This window comes from Aphis gossypii, chromosome 1, assembly GCF_020184175.1.
Source record: "Aphis gossypii isolate Hap1 chromosome 1, ASM2018417v2, whole genome shotgun sequence".
Taxonomy (NCBI): domain Eukaryota; kingdom Metazoa; phylum Arthropoda; class Insecta; order Hemiptera; family Aphididae; genus Aphis; species Aphis gossypii.
In genome coordinates this window covers 41,202,258-41,225,953 of record NC_065530.1, presented here as the reverse complement: position 1 = coordinate 41,225,953, position 23,696 = coordinate 41,202,258, and the positions used below count along the sequence as shown (strand labels likewise).

The following is a 23,696-nucleotide window of genomic DNA, read 5'->3' as shown; positions in this document are numbered from 1 at the left end:
TTAATGTATAAAACGAAGTAAACTCAACTGAAAGATAAAAACAATTTTTAATATCGTGACAATTTTATTGTCTTAGTAAAACGAATAAATTACAAAAGATAAAGTATTTTATAATTACAATATTACCTGTATTTGCCAATAACGTTCATATATTATGTGTATCACACTAATAATTTAATTATAATAATAACATGATAGAAAATATGTAATTTGAAATCTGGAACGTATACTTACTCTTAAAGTTATTAACTTATAACTTAAAGTAAGTAGCTACAACTATTAATATTATTATAATTATAATACCTAAACTATCGTCATTCACGTCCTTTCTTTTTTATTTAAAATTCTAAACAACATTTAAACAAAGTTTAATATTAGTAATTAAAATAAAATGTATTAGACGTTATAATTTTCTATATTCTATTTACATAAGTATACAATCCCGTTCAATAATTTATACAAATTTTAATTCCACCTAAATTTATATTATGCAACTTAATATTTAATATTTATTTATATAATATATAATATATACAGTATACATTAATAAGGATAAAATTAAACTAATTAACCGTTTCGACGAGAACGCATCGTTCTACCTGGGTGCGTAATCATTTTGCAAATATGTATTGGATGTTTTTTGAGCTCCGTGAAACGTGGAAGGTCTATGATGGTAATGATGCTGGTAAGACATGTGGTATCCGGTCGCTATTTCAGTGTTAGAATTCTTTTGATGTAATCTATATAGGTATAGAGATTAAAAAAACAAATTTTAAAATTTCCATTTTTTCTTTTCTTAAATGAAAATCGTAAATTAATATAATATAAATTATAAATATAAAATAATTCATATTATAAATTTATTAAACTATAAGATGATTTTTGAGTAAATCAATAATAATTATATTTTATCGAATTAACTTAAGGGAATTTAGTACTAATGCTTAATGTTTATAAAAACATACGTTATTTCGCCAATTGTATGAACAAAAATAGTATACGAGATAAGAAATTTGAAAACATAACTCAATTTGTTACTAAGTTTAAATTTTAAATTGATCATCCTATTCATCATATTTTATCAAACTTCATTTCTAGAATTCTTTTTAAACATGATTACGAAATTGACAATTTATTAAACAAAAGTAATATAGAATTTAAAAAATAAGAAGAGAGATCGATTTCAAGTAAACAAATTAAAATATGTTTAATTAGTGTTCTGGAATCATTTTTATATTGTGCAGTGATTATACTACGTAATACGCACAAATACCTTAGAAATTTTGAACATTACTTCTTAAAAAGCCATTGATATAGAATTTTCTTGCAGGTATTTGATATAGATATCAAATATGCAATTTAAATCATAATTAAATATTGATTTTGCTAGTATTGCAATAAAAAAAGACTATACTTAAATATTTTAATTATTACATTTTTTGTGGTAAAATTTTATTTTAAAAATATCAACATGAAACAAAATTATTTCAATATCTATTACACTAATTTATTTATGAATTTTATTTTAGTAAAATTAAAAAAAAAATCAACAATTCAATTAACTACAGGTCCTTAGATATTACTTAGAATTCTAAGTCTTGGATGATTGAGATGTGCTCAGTCTTTCTGTATACTAATTGACGCAATTATTTTGTTTGCACGGTACATTTGACTCGTAACGTATAATTTGAATTCATATGTCCGTCTGACAGTGACAATACTATACTATATTATGTCTATGTGTTTATATTTATTATTAGGTATACATAGACAATCAGTGGGCGCCACCGTAACGTTCTTCACCTCTATGGTGATTCCAACACTAATTTTGACCCCTTGCTATTGTAGTTGACACCCATTCATCAATTAGATTCATTCCTGTTAGCCTTTTCCATTTTAGTTTAAAATTATTTTAATATCACCATATTTATCTATATTATGTATATTTTATACAGTGCAGCTATAAAGCTGTCATAGACTCATAGATACAACTGATACAAATTATTATGGATTTTTAGCTGAGACCAGAGACATATAGCACATAGTACACCTTTTAGAACCAATCACTGGTCACGAGACTAAATAGGGGTGCTATAGGTATCTCAGTTTTCTTGGTTTTATACAAATATTGTACAAAGTTACGTCACTATACTATGGACACTATACTTATATATTATATTACATGGTGTATACACTATATTATATATTATACAAAAATACTGTAAGTATAGTGTTTGGTAGTAGGTATTTACCTGTCGTATCCGTGAAACGGTGAGTAATTATGATGTGCATATGTAGGTGACGCGAATATTGGTCCATAATTGCACACTTGGCTCAGGTAAGGTGTGACTGGTACGGTTGGGGTAGTAATCGCTGCCGTCGAATTCAGAGGAACTTGGTGTTGGCCATGCCCATGCGTCGTGACTTGCATGTGTGGTGGCGAAGCCGATGACGAACTATCGCTGTTGTACATGTTCTCCATCACACCTGTTTATACCAAGGCACACACAGGTATATTAATATATTATAATGCATTAATGCCATAGTCCATAACTATAAATGTATGTATAACCACATTACTATGTATGCCAGATATGCCTGCATTTAATTAATTGGCAATCGTTATAACTATTATTGTTCGTTTTTAAATAATAAAACACCAATTTCGTGTTATGTTACCGCTCAGATATAAAAACGATTTTATAACATTACAAATATTTAGTATATACATTAAAAAATATCAAATACATATTGAAACTGACGTCTCATAAATTCAAAATAAAACTTATCTAGGATGACCAAATTTAAAATATAAAACCTTAATTTATTAAACACGTCATATGCAATAAGCATAACGTGTATCGTATATCGTAGGAATACACTGCATTGTTTCACTAAGAACCTAAAACATTAATTAAATATGTAGGTATATGTTACCGGAAAATATGATAATTCAGAAATTGTCGTGATAGCTTAGTTATTGTTGACAATGAATAGAGGATAGGCAATGATGGATATTTCGTAGGTTTATCAACATTTCCATATTATACCTATTTGGCAATGTTATAAATCCGTACAAAAACAAATATCAACACCGCTTAATCGGTGATCGATCTGATTATAAACATAGGTATTAGGTACCTATAGTTTATATTATGGTAAATCCGGTTTTATGTTATCGTTTTTATTGCTTATAAATTATTATAAAATTGACAATTGAACAATTATCGTACTATTTAATTTACATCGTTATGGACACATTTCGTAAGTGACTGCACAGTACTGTTAGTGCACTGAAATAGTGAATAGCAAAATTTATAAATTGTCATTAATAATCTGTTTAAAAATGGATTTAAATGTGTATAAAAATTGACAACCCAAATTTATCAATAATTGAAAATAAACTAAACAATGATGTTTTTAGATTAAGAATATGATTTTCCCTAAATATATAATAAGTATTAAAATATATTATTCGATTTTTAACTTGATTTTTAATTTTATCATCGATGCTTTCTTTTATTAGGAATTGTCATCAATAACTAGTTATTGACATTAATTCCTTACTAAATCAGGAAGCATTGTTATTGACTAAATGTCATCTTTTCTGGTAACATATAAAAGTATAATATTATGTAGATCTCCTCGAGATAAAAAAAATGCAACAAAATAAGAACAATTTAAAGCATGAAATATGAACTAGACATCCATTTTTTTACGATATTTTATATGCCAAAAATATTATGATATACATATGAATAAAATTATTTATATCTAACAAAATTAATAATAAGGCATTAAAATATTTTACATTCTACAAAATCAGTTAACAACTACTAAAAATAAACAGACAATGTAGCGTATAATTTATATAATCGGCACATAAGATATTTAACCTAATTTATTCCATATGCATGTATATAGCAGCAATTAGGTGAAGTTACGTGAGATAACCGAAAAATAAGGTGATGAAAATCAGTTGTTTTGTATTTTATAATACTTACATGGGCTACATGCATTTACCCACTTTACAATATTATATTTTGGTGGATGAAAAATGTATAGAAGTAGCACATTCCGTTGACGTGTTTAGTGACACAAAATCGGTACCCACGGTTAGGATATTGAAAACCACTCGAAATCGTTTTAATCCCATGGGAAAAAATAGGTTGGTATGGTATCCAAGTTTCATAAGTTCATTAAAAAATGTTTACTATTATTTCGAGTTATTCGGATGTATATCTCTCACGTCTCATCTATCTATCAAAATATTTTAAATAATTTTGTACTTAAAATAAGCTACAAGACAAGTTAGAATATAAAATAAAATTTCAACCTTAAGATATTGGATTCTATTAATTATTTTTATTATTAATTCAATTTAGTATAACAGAAGACTATAAAAATTAATATATAGTATAATTTAAGGAAAATGTATGTAATAAAAAATAAACAGGTATATCTATAGCATTTATAGTCTTAAGATATCTTACATGTATTTATTTATTAATAAATAAAAACTTATTCATTCTTATTTTATTTATAACAAAATAAACTATATTTTTTATAAAATAAAAATTAATAACCATTAACGTTCTTGTAAGATAATTTAATTTAAATTTCTTATGAAATCGAAATGTAGAAAGTAATTAACTCTAAAAATTATAGTATGATTATAAGCTGTAGTTCCTATAACTTTACAAAGTGACTTAATACATTTTATAAATATATTATACTTGCATGATAAATTGAAAATACTATTAAAAATAAATTATTTATAAACATTAATCCTTAATTTATAAATATTAAGAGTATATTAATTTTATTTTTAGGTTAACGATATATAATTAGTATGTCTAGATGTTTTATGGGTAGATTTTTTTTCGTAAACGTTAACTGATCCAGTATAGGATTTTTGTCTACGTGACCTCGATGATTTGTGAGGTAGTGTGATGCACATTTATCATTCTAATAGGGACGAATAGTCAGTCATTCGAATGAATACAAAATTGTTATATATACATTATACATTTATACATATAATTCATTTAAATGCAAAGGATTATTGCTGTAATTCAGATATAAAGTATTAAATTTTGAAACATTTGATTAGTTTCATAAAATTTAAACATGAATTAATAATTATTTTTTATAATAATGAAATGAATTATAATAATAATATACTTGCTCGTATTATTATAAAATATAATATGTATCACATATTATTATGCTGAGATAATAAATTTCATCATTGTAAAAATGTATTACTCCATTACGTATTTTTTTCAAAACAAATATGTGATATTTTATTATGTGAATTTTTTTTTGTTTTTACATGTAAGTTCTGCTAATTAGACAAATAACATTTTAAGTCTTTTGACAGTCAGTTGGTTTCAATACAAATTACTTATAGTCGAGATCCAAAGTGGTGTAGGATTAAGAAAAGAGATTGATAGGATTTTTAGATTTTTTTTCAAATCGAGAAAAAAATCGTTATTTTTAACCGGTATATTTGTATATATTTTATTGGCATAAATTTAGGCTGTAAAAAAATGAACTGAGGGATGTGGTGAGGACTGCTGTCGGAAACGGTACGAGCGTCACACATATTTTGACATAGACGTCGCTACTCAGTTTACAAAGATATTTTTATTTATACACATTATGTATGATATTTAATTTATTTTGTTATTTTGTTCGGATAAACGTTTGGGTGGTACAGTAATAAATTGACTAAGATACCCACAACAGTGACAACTGTTTTCAAATTTAAATTAATTTGTCGTGTATTTTATTTTGGCACCTGCTATCGGCAGTAATAAAACAGAATTGAAATAATGTAACTTATAAAAATATGATACACTCTTTACTAAAAAAAAACTAATACACATGAATAACTTTAACGTTTCATTAGTCAATTTTGTAATTTCTAATAATTTGTAAGATACCTAAATAAGTATTTAAATTATTTTTTTTGTACTTATCTAGTAATTATTATTTTTAATCAAAATGATTTAAATACATTTTAAATTTGCACAATAGTAATTTTGTTTGACTTAAATTTTATGATAATATAAATAATTAATTTATCATTCAAAAACACATTTTACATGGATTTAATTTTTTAAAACTTGTTTCTATTTTTAATTTCCATAGCATAGAATATTACCTATACCTATATGATTTAATTTTTAAGAATATCTTTAACTAAAATATTATAATAAATAATTTGATAGTATTTATTTAATCAAGGTTAAATAGGTTAGTGTCTGTTATAAAGGGGGGCACCTCAAAAATATTTAAATACTCATATATATTATACATGTACCTATTGTACCTAATATTTTTAAACTGAGAACCGAAAAGAAATCTTTTTTTGTTACATAAAAACATAATTTTTAGTTATTAATAAGTAATAATTTATTACCTTTATGGTCCTGTCATAGTGTTTTTGTATATTATTGTATTGTTTATTTATTTTCATATAATAATTTTATAGCTAAAAAAAATTTGTAATTTATTATTAAGAGAAGGGGAGGTATATAAATATATGATTTTTATAATGCCATTATCATTACTCATATTTAACTAAATGTATGTGTATTTATTGTCTGTTTAGATAATATATGTCATTAATCTATTGTTATGTTTTTATGTACCTATATAAATATTAAATATGTGTTGTGTATATTCATATTGAATTAACAGTTAATTAATTTTAATTGTACTGAATGTAAATATAAAAATTACTACGAGTTTTTAAAATAATCATATTATTTAATTCCATTTTTATCATCAAATGCAATAATAATAATAGGCAAGGAATAACGTATAATATATATTACCATACTATTAACTGCTTTACTAGAATATAAAGAAGTAGATAGTATCAGCGGATCAACTTTTTATCTTCCATAAATAATTGAAAAAAAAAAATTGCTAATTATTAATTAAATTATGTTACTTTTAGTTGATAATAGAAATTTTTCGTTTAGTGCTTAAATAATCAGATAGAGCTAACACGGGCACGAGATAGTTTTTAATTGTCTCATTTAGAAACAGACGAGAGACTGCTAATGCGACGGAACGTCAGCGGTGGTATGCCTATTTAACGTTTCCCTAAAATATTATGATAAATGACTACCGCATAGACAACTATGATAATTAATGACAGTTTTCGGGTACAAGCAACATAATTTTGTGTACAACGCCCCGCATAATCTAGGTTTTTTTTGTCATTTAAAATTTTATTTTTTATGTTTTTAAGCGACGGACATGATTTAAATAGCATCTAAAAGTAAAAAACGTAGACATTAGTTTCAACATGAAGGCGTTGAGCTCGAAACGATTAAAAAGTATACTAAAAGTTAGTTGGTTAGGTAGGTATACTTACATATATTGGCTATATTACATTAACTTAACTTATAGAAGGACAGACGTACAGTAGGTACATTAAATATTTCTATTTTTAAAATTTCTTAAATAAATATAAAACAAGAGTAAAAACATTTTGAAACTGTTAATATGTTATATTTATTTGCTATAAACTAATATTAATTGTTAAATGTGATCTTTAGTTTTTCGTTTTTTATAAACACATCAAAACCATAAAAATAAATTTCAAAATATGATATGCATAAAAATTAATGCATAATTTACTTGATAAGAATAATTTTTTGCTTTAAAATTTTTGTTTTTTTAAAAAACGCATTTTAAAACTACAAAGTAAAATTTATTTGTATGTATTAACTACTTAATCACTGCACCTTTCATAATAATATGTACATATTTTCAACTAACGTTTAATTTTAGTAATACAATTATTTCATTTAATGATATTATAGGATTTGTTTTATTAAGTTAAAAAAATTCATATGTGATCAATAAAAACGCCGTTTAAAATGTAAACATTTTAATTTTGTCGGTAGACCATTAATCTATGTATATATATATATATATATATTCATTGATAAAAATATATGAAATAAAAAAAACATACCCAAACTTCCTGTTGATTCTTTATTTGGGAACTGAACACAATTATTATTGTTATGGATTCCAGTGACATTTTTTTTGCATTGCGATTTATTATTGGCGGCTTGTGGTTCACTATCAATAGACATAGGGCCACTGCATGAAAAAAACAAAAATAATTTTAACTTCCTTCATAAAAAAAATACAATTAAACACACATACACACACCCACACGCACATGTTTCACACTTTCGCATATTTAAAGCAATGTGTCGAGCATAAAATAAGAACGAATTTTTTTTCTAAAAATCATATAAACCGACATTTATTACTATTTATGTGCCAATTTATATAAGCACACCTACAATGATTGCCAGCAACAGGGATTTTTTAATTGACTTGTGTTATATTATACACCTTTTTCTGAAATGTACTACTAATTTACTAGTGCATGTATAATAATATGTATATTTGAGATTGGTATAGCACACCGGTGTCAATTAGTAACGCTTGGGTTTATTCCAAGAGGGTGGAATGAAGAATGGAAAAAAATCTGTCAAGATTTATAATCTAGTAGCTTCTTTAGTCTAATAAATATATCAAGTGTATTTTACACACAAAGCTTTTATAATGGTTCATTTAATATTTAGATATTAGAATAAATGTAAACGCATAATATAATATTAATATGATATTACCATTCTTCAGTCTCGCAGTCTCTGAATCCTTTAGCAAATGGATTACTAGCGATTTTTAACTGTGTTATCTAAAAATAATATAGTAAAACAAAATATAATTTTTCTTATAAATAAAATAGCCATTCATATTTATACATTTAAAATTGAATGATTTAATTGTAATATTTGTTTGAAGTGTTTGAACTTAATTAATTAATACCATATCTAATATTTCTCAATTTACTGTACAACTGTACTTACATGATATTAAAGGAAAAAGTTACACAATTTAAAATTATACAATATTATTATTTTCTGAGTTAGAAAAATGTAATAAATAATAAGTATTAGGCGTTTAGACTATTTAGAAGGGGTAATTTAAAAATAAAAATAGTGAGTTAATGAAAGAAAAAAATACTTAGATACACAAATAAAAATAATTAGTAGTAAAATCATAAGAATTTATAATATGAAGTGCAAGAAGTATATAAAATAAAAATTTAATTTAAACTTTCTGGTACACTAATACGTAGAGTTATCAATGTATACTAATTAAAAAAGTTTTTCCAAAGAACGTAACCCATCATTCGTAAATTAAAATTATTTCGCGAATGGTTTTAATTAATTAATTATTTATTATTATTATTTTTTTAAAATGTATTTCTTACCCTATGATTTTGATAAGCGGTGACAGCTGTAAATTTAGTCTCTGGAAACATAAATGTTTTAAAATTGTTTGTGGAATTTGAAGAGCCCTCATCTCTTCCTGGAATGTAGAGTACATGAAATCTGGGTTGGTATCGATGCATTGAGTTAAGGATAATCTAAGTAAAAACATTTTTTGGGATAAAGAAAATTAATTTTATCTAAAACGGCGTGAAATGTAGGCAATTCTTGTACTCATAGGTAGAAACAATTTTCTTATAGGAAGTCGACTACCTATTGTTAAATAAAATATTTATATTTATACTTACATGCCCATTGTCATCCATCTGATTGTTGGTCAACTTAAGTTTATCGAACGACACAACTTGTTTTAACCACTGTCCTCCAGACGCCGGAGAATCTGGATGAATATGTACTCTAGGAGGTGATATAGGATCCGATTTACCAGCGACCACCCAGCTTGAACTATGTGCAATATACATATAAATATCACATAAATGATCAAATAAACTTTAAGTATTATATTTGATAATTTAACTTTAATATTATAACTATAATTTTTAATATCGTTCTTAATGTTTAAAAATATAATTATGGATTTTAAGACACAAACATTAAAAATTATGTATATATTTACCTATGAAATGCGTATCTATATCTTTTATCATCTACAGGAACAAAGTCCATCATAAGCATGTACTCTGCTACTGGATCCAAACCATACAATCGGACTTGAAATGTAGGGAACATTCTTCTGTAATACATACATTCGTAATTGGTAATTTTGTTTACACATTTTATGTATAAATGTATATTATTGTATAAAGATTTTAAATATTATGAAATAATACATATTATATATTATATTATTATATTGTAAAATATAATGATAGGTTAAACTATGAATTATGATACGCTCGTTCATGTCTCCAAATCTGATATGAGTTATTGATTAACAAAAAAAATGATATAGGTATATATATATATATATATATATATATTAGTACCTATATTACACACTATGTACAAAAATTTAATTTTGCATTTATTTTTGCAAAATATTTTTTTATAAATTTATTTTAATCAAAGTTTTATACATAACATAATAATCAAGTGAATATAAGATCTTTTATTATAAGTACTGCTATCTGATAGAATATTTCCATCAAAGAAAAAAATGTATACGTTTTTACATTAGTATAATATATAAACATATAGTTTAAGCGTCAATAGTTCGAGTGTTTGGCACTCGTCACTGTGGTCTTTGGCGCCGATGTGACGCTTTGAAAATATATACATAGATTTTTTTTATGAAAAACAACTCCGAATAGTAATAGATAAATTAGTCAATGCCTATGTAGTAATAATATGCATAATATTTACCTTTTAAAATTATATAGAAACGTGTACATATATAAAGAAATATAGATACTCTAATAAGTATATTATATAATACTGAATATTGTTTAGTAACTACATATTATAATATTCCCTATAATAAACCCAGAAATAAATTTTAAAAAAATATGATGAAAAGTCAAATTCAAATCAAGGTAATAGACATCAAAATTACATTTAACAGTTATAATTCCTGTGAATATTGTATTATGAATTATTTTTCTAATTATCTAGGCCATTTAGGATTACTTACTAAAATCAGTAAAATTGTATAAAAATTAAAGTGAATTATATAAGTATAGTTTATAGAATATAGACGGTTGAAATAAATTAAAAAAAGTAAAATAAGTTTTTTACTCAATATTTCTTAATAAATATTGTACATCTGAAATTCTGAACCTAGTAATATTATAATTTATAGTCATAAAAATGTTTAAATTTATCAGCAGATACATGTATAATTGTTTATGTATAATATCTTTAAATTTCGAGCAAAACAAAAATGTAAATCGGTATTATAGACATGTCATTTTACAATCATACACAGTTTATTAAAATATAAAATATCATAAATTATTTATAGTAAAATATATTTTTGCGATAATGTATTGATAAAAATTAACTTAACTATTTATTTTACCTGCCAGCTTTGGTGACGATCATTTCTGTACCGAGCTCATTAAATTCTTCCCATAAGTGTTTCATTTCTAATGCAGCACCAACTCCAGAAAGTTTTGGATGTTCTTGATTATTGGCCCCTGCATCCAATCTTTTTCTATCAGATGATAAATATGATTGGTGAGAAGTTGATTTAATAGCTTGTATATTCGTACTCGATACAGTTTCTAAACATGCTGTAGATAAATAAATAATTTTTTTGTTATTTACAATTAACATGATAATGATTATTAATTATATTACTTTAAATCGTTGATAATAGTGTGACTAATGTGTGTATTATATATACTGTTTATACTCAACTGCATTTAAATAATTTTGTATTGCATAGTAGGTTTAGTAATATAATAAGTGTATGTAATCTCAATTTAAATATCTAAATGATTCACAACAATAGTTTAAGACAATTTAACCAAAGTAATATACTACGAGGACTTACTGCTTGACTACTTATATTTAAATATATTTTTACACTAAAATAACATTTTCTTTCTTTAGATGCAGATAAAAATAAACAAATACATATATTTTTCAATTCTTATATCTGAATTTTAAAATTTTTTGTATGAATAATAGTCTTCATTTTCAAGTTATATTTTTTGGCAGCTATTTTGTTATTATACAATAAAATATGTTAAATATATTTTGAAATTTATTGCTAAAATGAATTTCTTGATAAAATTCAAATAATTTAACTGAGTATATAGACACTAAAAATGTTAGTGAATTTAATTTAAAATTGGTAAGTTAATGTTAATACAAATATTATAAGTAAAATAAAATAATAGGATAGGCGGTAGTTCGTAAAGATATTAGTTTTGTTCTATAAAATAAGGACTAATTCTACTTATCTTTACGAAAAATAATTCTAACATTAATAATATATGAATAATATTATTATCATGATTAAATACATGGTTTAAATTAAAATTAAATGCTATCATAATAAGTTTAAAAAGTATGTATCTCACTGAAAAGTAACCTTAAAATTTTACCACCTATATTTTTGTTTGAAATAACAATTAGGTATCTATAATTATCGGGTTATATATTTATTTATAAATGTATCTACTAAATAATTGATACTAAATATCTAAATATTGTACGTCTTAATCTTGATACAATAGTAATAATTATATAATGTTTCATTTCAATATTGTTTAGAAACTACTCTTTAGATAGATATTACTATTTTTAAGTTATAAGTGTAATATTTTTATTGTTTACTAATTATTATGCAGTGGATATTAAAAAAATATAGATACAGGTATGATATTATTAAATATTAATAATAATACATTTAACATCTGAATAATGAATCGATGAAATTGTATTAAAATATGTACTTACAATTTACATCATTGACATCTAGATTAGTATTACTATTTAAGTTTATTTTGAATTAAGACCAAATAAAGAATTTTCTAATAAAAAAAGTTCTATATAAACTGAATGTTAACTCGATATCATATTTTATACGGAAACTAAAGCTTAACTAATTCTTTAAATTAAATACATTTTTAATGTTATGTGTTTTTAAGATTAATGAAGTCACGTAATGACTTATTTTATTGTAACTATAAATTAAAATAGATCACTTTACTTAATAAGATATTGAAATGAAGATAAAGTTTAGTTTTATAAAATAATTTGTACTGAATATTTGACTAAAATCATTAAAACGTTAAAAATGTAGATGGTATGGGATTTTAGTAAAACGAATTATACATTTCGTCTTCAATTGTTATTTATTGACCCTCACAAATATACCTATTACTAACTTAATTCTAAGTTCTAACAATACAATATATTGAAACTATTAAAATATTATTTAATTAGGTATTAAATATTATATAGTTACTAGATGACAAATATTAACTGCAAATACATTTTAAAAGGAAAAATATTTTTTCAAGCTTTATATTAATATAATGCACATTTAAAAATCCTAAAATTATTATCAATTATTTATTAATTTTAACTATAATCTTTAGATTCCTAGTAGATATAGTGTTGATACAACCGTACGTTTATTTTATAGGTATATAACTATACAGTTTTGAGATTTTATTAATTATATGCATTTTTATGTGATTTTGTGACTATTTTAAATTTTTTCTGAAAAAAACATTTTTGCTTTTTATAACTTATGGAACAAAATTCGTGTGTAAACCAAAATTTAGTACGAACTCCGGTGGCTGTGATATTGAATGGCCACTTAAGAGCTCAAATTATAATATGTGTACACAATTTGGTGCCAATTAGTTAAAAACTGAAGATTTGTGTATTAATTAAAGAACATCTCAGATACATCGTATCCACTTAATAAAATCGCTTATTTCATGAAATGGACATCCACTTCATAAAATGTATCCATTTCGTGAATATGACGTTTTAATACAATATACATGGTTAATTTCTTGACCTTTTCATGAAGTGGATGAAATTAATTTTTATCCAAATTGTATAATATTAATATGATACATGAGTACTTTTGATGTTGGGTTATTGTAAGATTTGTATTAGGTAATATTATTTAAAATAAATATAAAAGTTGCTTGGTATACATTGTAACTTATGCATTGTATAAAATAAACCGATTCGTCTATTTTATAGTTATAATTTCAAGATAAGATATCAAATTGTTGAAAATAATTATACAGATAGCAGTGTATGATGCCGTTGACAATAATATACTCTGACAGTCTGTCTTTTACCAATTGTTCTTTATTGGACTAGTAACATGTTATTTAATCATTTTATATAACATGGAAAATATTATTTTATTTTAATATTTTTTTTAATTGAATGTTATGATACGAAGCCATTATACAAAAAATAAACTCTACAAGGTGGAGATTGCTTAAAAAATGTGAAAATTTTTTATCAAATAATGAGGTTTTATTAGACAAAAAGCTAACTGTTCATGATACTGCGACAGTCACAACAGGTGGACAAGGTTTTTCTTCTTGTTCATGTACCTAAGTCAAAAACCCCATGTCAAATATCAAAATATTAAAAAAAAAAAAAAATGTTGTACAATGGTCGTTGCCATAACTCTCAACCTTACGGTCTTGTAAAAATAAATAATAAAATATAAAATAAAATGTAAAACTTAATTTTCATATTTCATTAGGTATTTAAAAAAAAAAAAATTAAGTATATTATATAATATTATATCATACCTATACTTTTATATTTTTATTACCCAACATCAAATTAATTAAAATTGATATTGATTGATATTCAATTAATATTGAAATGTGAATAAAGTGAATTTCACTCACTTCGTGAAAAGATTAAAAAAATTTCTATAATATAGTGTATTAAAACGGCATTTTCACTAAATGGATACATTACATGAAGTGAATATCCATTTCATGAATGAGCGATTTCACTAAGTGCTTGTATGCGGTACATTTAAAATAATAAGTATATTTTTAAATAAATTTTATTTTATTTGTTTTATATGTGGTAAATGGAAATTCTGTATTGCTTATTAGATTATTTTAATTTATTTTTTAAGTGACTATATGATTGAAAATATAATAGGTAATTTAAAGTTTAATAGATATCTATTGTTATATATATATTATATATCTGTATGAATGTTTCTGTTAATATATTGATTGAACTTGAATCTAAATAACCTATTGGCAAAACACCAATTATCCTAATTTGAAGGTACAGTATAAAATAATAATTAAATAATAAAAATTCAATGTTAGTATACGACTTGTATTTTAAATCGTGTATTAAACAAAATGATAACATTTAGGTATAATTGGGAGAAAAAAATAATATATTATAATATTTTCTACTCTTTTAATGCAGCTAATCACGCTAAACACATATAGTATATTTAATATACTAGCTAAAATTAATATTGTATAAAATAACATTTCTTAAATTTATATATATTATGGGTTAGATGGTAGTGATTAAATTGTAATTGAAAATAAAGACATATTGTAGGCGTTTCTTAATAATGATTGAATGATATTGAAGTCTTAAAACATTCGATTAAATTATTAAATGTTTTTTTGGTATAGAAATATAATATAAGTTCTGTATTATCCAATTAATTTTATTTACAATTTTTACTGTAATGATTTATAAGAATTATTAATCTTATAATATTTATAGTTTTTCAGAATTTAAAGGATATTTTAATTCATTATTTTTATCAGTTATATTAATATTTAATATTAAATATTTGCGTATAAAAATAAAAAAACAAAATTAATATGAAATAAGTGGTATAGTTATATTTAGCTTTAGCTATATTATGGTAGTATAATAATTTAAAAGCCGTTACACATGAATTAAAAAAAAAAAACATAACATAAAACATTGGTTTATATAATTAGGAATATGTGTATCTAGTAGGTACAAAAGAAAATGTAAATGTAGTTAATTGTTTAGATGATTAAAATTGTAAATACTTATAGATGCAATTTTATAATTATTGTAAATCAAAAATTAATATAGTTTTAAAATTAGCCAGTATATTATAATTCACAAACACAATGGCTATTATATGCTATGCTATATAGTATACATAGCCATAAGTTCGTAAAATATGAATTGGATCCTACAATTTATATCGATAATTATACCTACCTACTATATAAAAGTTACAACTACTAATAATACGTAATACCTATATGGTAGTTCGTATATTACATACTAATTAAATGATAATATTTCATAGGAATTTGTAATAAGTAATTATTTATAGTGTTTTATAAATACAAAATCTAACTATTATATTAGTTTTTTTTAAAAAAAAAATAATGATTAAGTTTTTACGAGCATAATTGTCTATATTTTTAAATTATATTAAAATTCTATATATATATATAACTACGCATATTACTAATAATATTAAAATATTATACAGAAAAATGTAGATTAAATATATTAATTTGACAATTTATTTTTAATGCAGTTTTAAATAAACACAGAAATTAAACAACTTTTTTTTGTATTTATACAAAACAGTACGTTCTACGCAGTAACTGAATTTTTATTTTATGTGATAAATCCTAGTAAATTATATGCATGATATTATGTATTTGTAATTGCAATCTCATGCAATAAAAATAAATTAAATTGAATGTACAAATTATTTAGTCACACCAAAGGTAATTTGGTATATTTTCAAAATCCATACAATACTAATAATTAATTCAATATTCTAAAGTACTGCAATAAATATTTTGTAAGCCAATAAAAACAAAAAGAGCACAAAAAATATAATATAATTTAGAATCTACCTTCAATATCCTTCATCGGTGTATTGGATGGTGGCGCTACCCAGTTGTCATCATACAGGTGTTCAACATTCCCACTGTTGCTATACGTATTATAAAACGGGTGCATGCTGACCACCCCTTAAACACTTATTTGTCAACACCAATTTTTTTTCTCACTTTTTTGAAAAGTTGATTTTATTTGGTGGAAAAATATTTTAAAAAATGATATTCATCACTATAGGAAAACAAGTTTATACAAAAGTGTAAAACGCCCTTGACTGATTTACACGACAATTATTGTACATTTGCCATCGTAAAATACGGACGATGATTTTTTTATTGCCGAAAAAAAAATTAAACAGATAATTCAAAGCAAAACAAACGAATATCACCCTGTCAACAAGCGCGTGGCTAGGGTATTTAACCAGGACAGATTTTTAAAGGTGGCGAAAAAACAACACCGAATCTCGCGAACCTTTCACCAATACTGGTCTATTTCTCTGTCATCCCGTTTTCTCCGTCACTAAAATCGTTTTATTTTTAACGTCGTCGTAGTACTATTTTTTCATCATTCACACATTTCACAGCCCACCGGTGAAGGGATTGGCTTTCTCTTCGGATTGGCCAAGTGGGTTGGGCGTACGCACAATTCCCCTGCTGTTTTTATTCGATCCAGCCTCTCGTTCCCCCTCTTTTGAACACACCCTCCCATGCATTTATGCTTAAATATTTTTATACTGTACCTAATGTAATACCTATACGATTTTTATTAATTTTCAGTAGTTGCAGTTGCTTTATTGAGTGGTAATTAGTTTTTATAATATTTATTAAACAGTTTTATTTTTACTTCCTCGTACTCATTTACACCTTTCTTTTTAAATATTTCATAAACCAAGTTATTAATTGTTATTAAAATATTATTATAAATAGGTGGTACACCTTGCATATATAATGATCCATGTTGTCTATACTCACCTATCATACATATACAAAATATTCAAAATTTTTCTTAAAGTCTCATTATGGCTTATGCAGTATTTGTTTATAATGTTAATATATGTAAATAATAAATATGTTAGGTATACATACATAAATTTGATTTATAAATCAAGTAATATATTATAATTAAAAATAATTTTTTAAATGCCATTGTTTATGCAGTGTAAGAATATTATTTTTAATATAAAATTTAAACTTTATACTTACACATTTATTAAAATTATATATTTACAGTGGCATCACGAATATATTTTTTATCAATCTTATATGGGTGGGTAATTTTTTAAAGTGTAAAAATATTTTTATATTTAACTACCATTATTTAATAAGTAATAAATGTATAATTCATTTTTTTGTTAATTCAGTGTGTTATAAATCAATACAGATTAACTCTAGGATTACATAATAATACGTATATAAAAAAACGCGTATGTACGTATAGATGATAATATTAAGTATGCGTTGGGTATTATTATTGGAACATTTGGAACTACGATCTTTTATATACAGTCATATTTATTTAATAGTGTAAGTACACGCCACTATTATATAATAGACATCGAAAAATGTACTACATATTTTTTGATTACTAAGTTATATCTATTTACTTTATTAAAGTATGTAAAACTTTACAACTTTGTATACAACTTTGTATAAAATAAAAAGGAAATTAAAAATTTGACAAAAATCAACACATATGACATATGTTATGTGTATTATTTATACCAAAATATAAACATATAGTATAGATAATATAGTAAAATATAGTATATTTGTATTTGGTTTATAATGATAAATTATATTGTTCTATCTATATTCACTTTTTACTATCTATAAGTGAACTGTGAAGCTATAATATTTAAACTTGTATAATTTTTTTATTAAATTTATCTTAAGAGTAGAATCGATAAAATGTATCAATAACGTTTGTATATAATCACAAGTTATATTTATAAATAAGTATATAAGTTATTATTAAAATGAATACCTATTAGTTATTACATACGTCATAAATGATATAAATCTATCAATATGTATATCTATTTTAAGTTTATGCAGAATATAACCATTAGATAAATGTACCTATCCTATAAACTTAAAATAATATAGTAACAAGTAATAATAATATTAGTTATAAAATTATATAATTATTTTACACCAAACTATTTAATATCTTTATTACTAATAATAATATATTTATCTTAATAACATCTATATTTAAATACAAATTCTTATCTCTCAAATATTAATAACGTGGACTGTAGGGTCACTAGGGGATTACTGTTTGCATAATACTTCTCTTATACATAAATATATAAATAAATACCCAAATACATGTCGAATGTCGATGTAATTTGTTTGTCAAAACCACTTGCATTACTGTTGTCAGAGATAAAATGCCAAATTTTCAAGTTACACATCAATATAGTTATATTACTAAACTTACTCAGTTACTTTATAATGTATATGAACTATGAAGTATGAGTTAGGTAGGTATTATAAGGTGCATAATGTAGATACTGGCATATTAAACGTTACTACTTATTAAAGATGTTGCTAATTCTCAATGTTACAGTTATTCACCAGTAACTAGACAATTATTAGATAGTATTATATTATATTTTCAAGCTATTAAAAAATATATTTATATATTTTAATCCCTATTTTAAATACCTAAGTATGTAATAAATGTAATATACTTTATTGTTTATAAATTGTAAGTTATTATTATTTATCCATCTAACTATGTAATATAAATATTATTAAATGTTTTTAAAATTAATATGTATTTATTTATTGTCTTAAATAGTAGTTAGTTTAGAAGTATTTAATTATATTATTATTTGATTATACCTAGCTTTAACCCATTTAAATATGTGAATAGTTTATACTAATATTATAGTACAGAGTATAAATACACATAAAAAAAATTATTCAAGTTATTTGATTATTGTATATTTGTACATCCTATATTAATTTTAAATAAACCATTTATATCTTCGAAAAATATTCTATTTTAAAATTACAAAAATACTAAAAAACTGATGTCTGTTGCGGGTTATACGTGCATGACCACGAAGTTTTTTTTATATTTATTTTATGCACCTAATTTTTATTACACTGTTGAAATATCTACGATGGCTTCTACATCTAACAGGCGTACTTGTATTATAAACTTCACATATTTCTTTCTATTCTTCCTCTCTCTCTCTATCTTTACATTACATTTTTACTAGCCATACAGGAAATAGGGCCAATGTAAGTTGTCATCACCTCGCCTTCGTGGTGTATATACATGCAAGAATTAATAACTCGAAGTGAATGTACGCAATAGGCAGACGGAGCTTACTTTTCATTATACGATTCATAATAATGCGTATAATAACAATAATGAATATCATCGTTATTTCTAAGAGCAATATTGAAAGATTCAGTCCAAGTGTAATATAATATAATATATAATTAATGTTATTACTTATTTTCAAGTATAACTTTATCAAATTTAATCTTAACATTTTCCCATTTTTTTAATTATTAATTCTCCCAAGAATATTAAATTGTTTGTTTAACATTAAATTAATAATTAATAATTATTAATATAACTTAATATATTTCTTATTACATAGAAATAATCAAATTTGACATTTCGTTACATACCTATGTTAGGTATATTATTATCCGGATAAAATGTCATTAAGTTATTAAATGGTTATTTGTATACTGTGAAATATCAGCAAAACCAAAATTATGCTTATTATGTATACCTATATAGATTTTTACCAATTTTTTTAAAAAAAGTTTAATAATTAAATATATTAATATAAAGAATTAGAATAATTAAAAGAGTATATTAATGAAATGTAGGAAGGGCTGAAATCAGATAATTATTGTACAGGTATTATAAAAAGTTTATGCTGGTTTCTCCTTTTTTTTAGGTATTAAAAATTGAAATTGTATGTATAAATAATAAATATGTATGAACGATGCTGGATTTTAAAGTTATAAATAGGTACCAGGTTTGTAAATTAGGTTTAAATTTTTGTTTGTTTTTAAAAATTATTTATTATTTTTTATTTATAATACACCACATTCAAGGGATAATTTTCATAACTTCTCTGAAAATTTGTGGAAATTCTTAGTTATACAGGTTAAAAATACAAACAATTTTTTTTTCTTTTTTAAGATGATAATTATATAATAATAATAAAATTAATTTATAGTTGGTAACTAAATCCTGCTGTTTTTACGCAGTCGTTCATTCAATAATATATTCCGTGTTATTTCTATGAAATGTTTTAAATTAATTTTCTTGCAATTTTTTTAGTTTAATTGAATAAATATTTTGATATGTATGTAGGTATCTTGAGAAAAACAAATTAGATAATACAGAAAAAGCCTTATCTTCCATAACTATAGTAGTCTCAATACTAAATTCCTTAATGTTTTTAAAGCATATGTTTAGGTTATTGAATTGTAACTTTAAAAGTGACTTCCTCCTTATTTTGTGGTTCAAATTCACTCTCGCTGGGATTAACGATGGTAAAAATATTATTTGTGTACCTACTCGAGTTAACCAAATACGATTGATTTTTTGTCGAGTTATCGAGAATAAAACGCTATTAACTATTAAGTGTACCTAATGGTAGTTTCAAGGGGAATTCATTGTAATTAGAAATAATGAAAAATTCAAGATAGCGACGTTCAATATAATAAAAATCTACTGCATTTATATTATTTTTTTTTAAATTTTATTTTTGTAAGTATAAAACGGTTAAATAAAACTCTTTAGCAAGTAAATAATATAAATATTGTACAGGTTTTACCGTAAGCAAAAAGAAATAAAAAAGAAATAAAGAAAATAAAGAAAATAAAGAAAAAATAAATAAAAACATAAAAACAAAAAAAAAATAAAAATAAAGAAGATTTAACATTAAATTAACATCATTATATGTATATATAAATAAAGAACAAAGGTTAGCAAAAGTATAATATTGTTAAAGTATAGACAGTAATATTGAAACGCAAATAATAGAAAAGAAAGGTATAACAGTAAACTAGATATACTATACTATACTACTAGCATCATACTACTTTACAAATTACAAGTAGCTAAAACCAATCTAGATTCTAGGATAATAATTCCGGAGAATGAATAAAACTATTTAATCGGTATATCGTATACAATATGAACATAATATCCGCAACATTTTTACTAGACAAGCAAGACGTAAATCTTAATAAATTGGATAATTTGCAAGTTGAACTAATCTCTTGAAATGGGTATATCCGTATATATCTACCTAATTTAAAAAATAATATTTAAAAAAATGTATATTGATTACTATTTTCAATCATATAGGGTGCGAAGTATTTTTAATTAGTCTTTTCATTAAAATCATAAAATTATACAATATAAATAATACATTTCGTCTCTTCACTTTAAGGGAATTGGTGACGGTAATTTCCTGTCTTTGTCAAACACACGCACAACATACAAATTCAGACGTGTTTTTGTCCAACATACCGATTGATACTGTAAAGGATAAGAATTCTGAAAACAAATTTGAATATGTCATCAAGTCTACTTGAGAACGGCCAGTCCACATTTTTTATATTAAAATATAACTTTTAAAACAATTGAAATATGACAATTTTTTAATTACTCGTTTGTAATATAATGATTTTAGAATTTTGGGAGATAATAGCCTAACCATCATAAATCACAATACGATGTACTCAGACACAATACTAAAAAGTTGCCTTTATTTCATTTAATTACATACATTATTAATTTTTTCAATTACGCCCACCAGGATTGCAAAATGGAGATAATCGGTATGGACAGAACTACAAAAGGACAATCGTTTTACGTTCAAACATTTCATTGATTTCAATAATCGATGTAATTTTCACTAAATCAAATTTATAAGCTGAACAAAAACAATACTTGTTTCACAAATTAAGTCACCGATCGTAATGAGCAAATACGATTACGTAGTTTACTATCTAACAAAGTAATATGCTTATATTATTTAATTGTAAATTAACTATGAGTTTGTATTTTCCACTATTAATGATTTTAATTTGGTAACTTTATAATGACTTTTTAATAACAATTATTCTTACCTATAACCTACCGACCTATTTAATTGTATTATTTTAAAATTAAAATAGATTTTCAACTATTTTAAAAATAATATTATTATTTAAGGTGCACGTACCTACAAAAATTTGCAGTATAAGTAGGATAGGTACCTAAGTTTTGATTTTATCAATGAACTGAGCGTTAAAAATCACACATTTTGAAAAAAAATTGAAAATATTAAATTCTACGTATTTTTGTTAAAAAAAAAATATTTATAAGTTACTGAAAAACAGTACTTTTTGAAGTTTTTCACCGATAACTTCAAAATGAAATTTGTCCAATCTTTTATTTTTACATCCTTACAGAGCATTATGCAAAAACACAAGTTTTAGGAAAATAATCGATAGGTTGCTAAACTGAAATTATACCAAGTTCTCGACTATGAATAATTAATAAATCTTAAATAAAATATATATTATATTATACTATATATAGATACCTAACATATATCTAAAGTAAATGTAGGCGTCTTACCTGGAGTGAAACTTTCTGTATTTTGCTGTACTAAAAGGCCTACAAAAACGACTAGGTGCACGTAGCCAAAATGTTATATATATATTTTTTTTTGAAAGAGAGAGAGGGAGGGGCTTAAGTAATTTTGAATACAATTTATAATTTTGTTTTTTTTTACACGGTTAAATATACAAAACTTTTTATTTTTAAAAATGTCAGGCGGTCTAGAGACTAGACCTTTCCGTGTATACGTGCCTGACCACAGCGAGACTTGCTAAGTCACAAATATTTTAAATTTATAACTCGCCACTTTCGCATAAAACACAATACTAAATACGCACTTCAACGTTCGCGAATAAAGTTTAATCGAAAACCATAGGTGATACGTGGTCAGTGGTAACAATTCACGCATTTATGAGGATCTAAAGTTCTCAAGATTACCACGAT

At 23.8% G+C, this 23,696-nt stretch overlaps 1 protein-coding gene across 2 annotated transcripts; it reads right to left on the bottom strand.

Moving 5' to 3' along the window:
- Positions 1-396: 396 nt before the first annotated feature.
- On the bottom strand, positions 397-23,696 carry LOC114126027 (T-box transcription factor TBX1-like). Of its 2 annotated transcripts, none has more exons than XM_050197410.1 (9): positions 23,271-23,696; positions 11,356-11,569; positions 9,955-10,071; positions 9,626-9,782; positions 9,320-9,475; positions 8,673-8,740; positions 8,000-8,130; positions 2,253-2,487; positions 397-740 (listed from the first exon to the last, which is right to left on the bottom strand). In XM_050197410.1, exons 2-9 carry the CDS (start codon positions 11,418-11,420, stop codon positions 596-598), a joined length of 1,074 nt encoding a protein of 357 aa, XP_050053367.1. In that variant the 5' UTR covers positions 11,421-11,569; positions 23,271-23,696; the 3' UTR covers positions 397-595. The 2 variants fall into 2 exon arrangements, with proteins under 2 accessions (XP_050053367.1, XP_027845688.1); XM_027989887.2 differs by lacking the exon at positions 23,271-23,696 and adding an exon at positions 16,673-17,185.

Excerpts from the sequence above, each read along its gene's own strand:
- LOC114126027 (XM_027989887.2), bottom strand. The coding sequence starts at position 16,778 with ATGCACCCGTTTTATAATACGTATAGCAACAGTGGGAATGTTGAACAC. Across the intron at positions 9,476-9,625 it reads AGATGGATGACAATGGGCAT|ATTATCCTTAACTCAATGCA; the intron begins GTAAGTATAAAT and ends GTTTTTACTTAG. Across the intron at positions 741-2,252 it reads CCGTTTCACGGATACGACAG|ATTACATCAAAAGAATTCTA; the intron begins GTAAATACCTAC and ends ATACCTATATAG.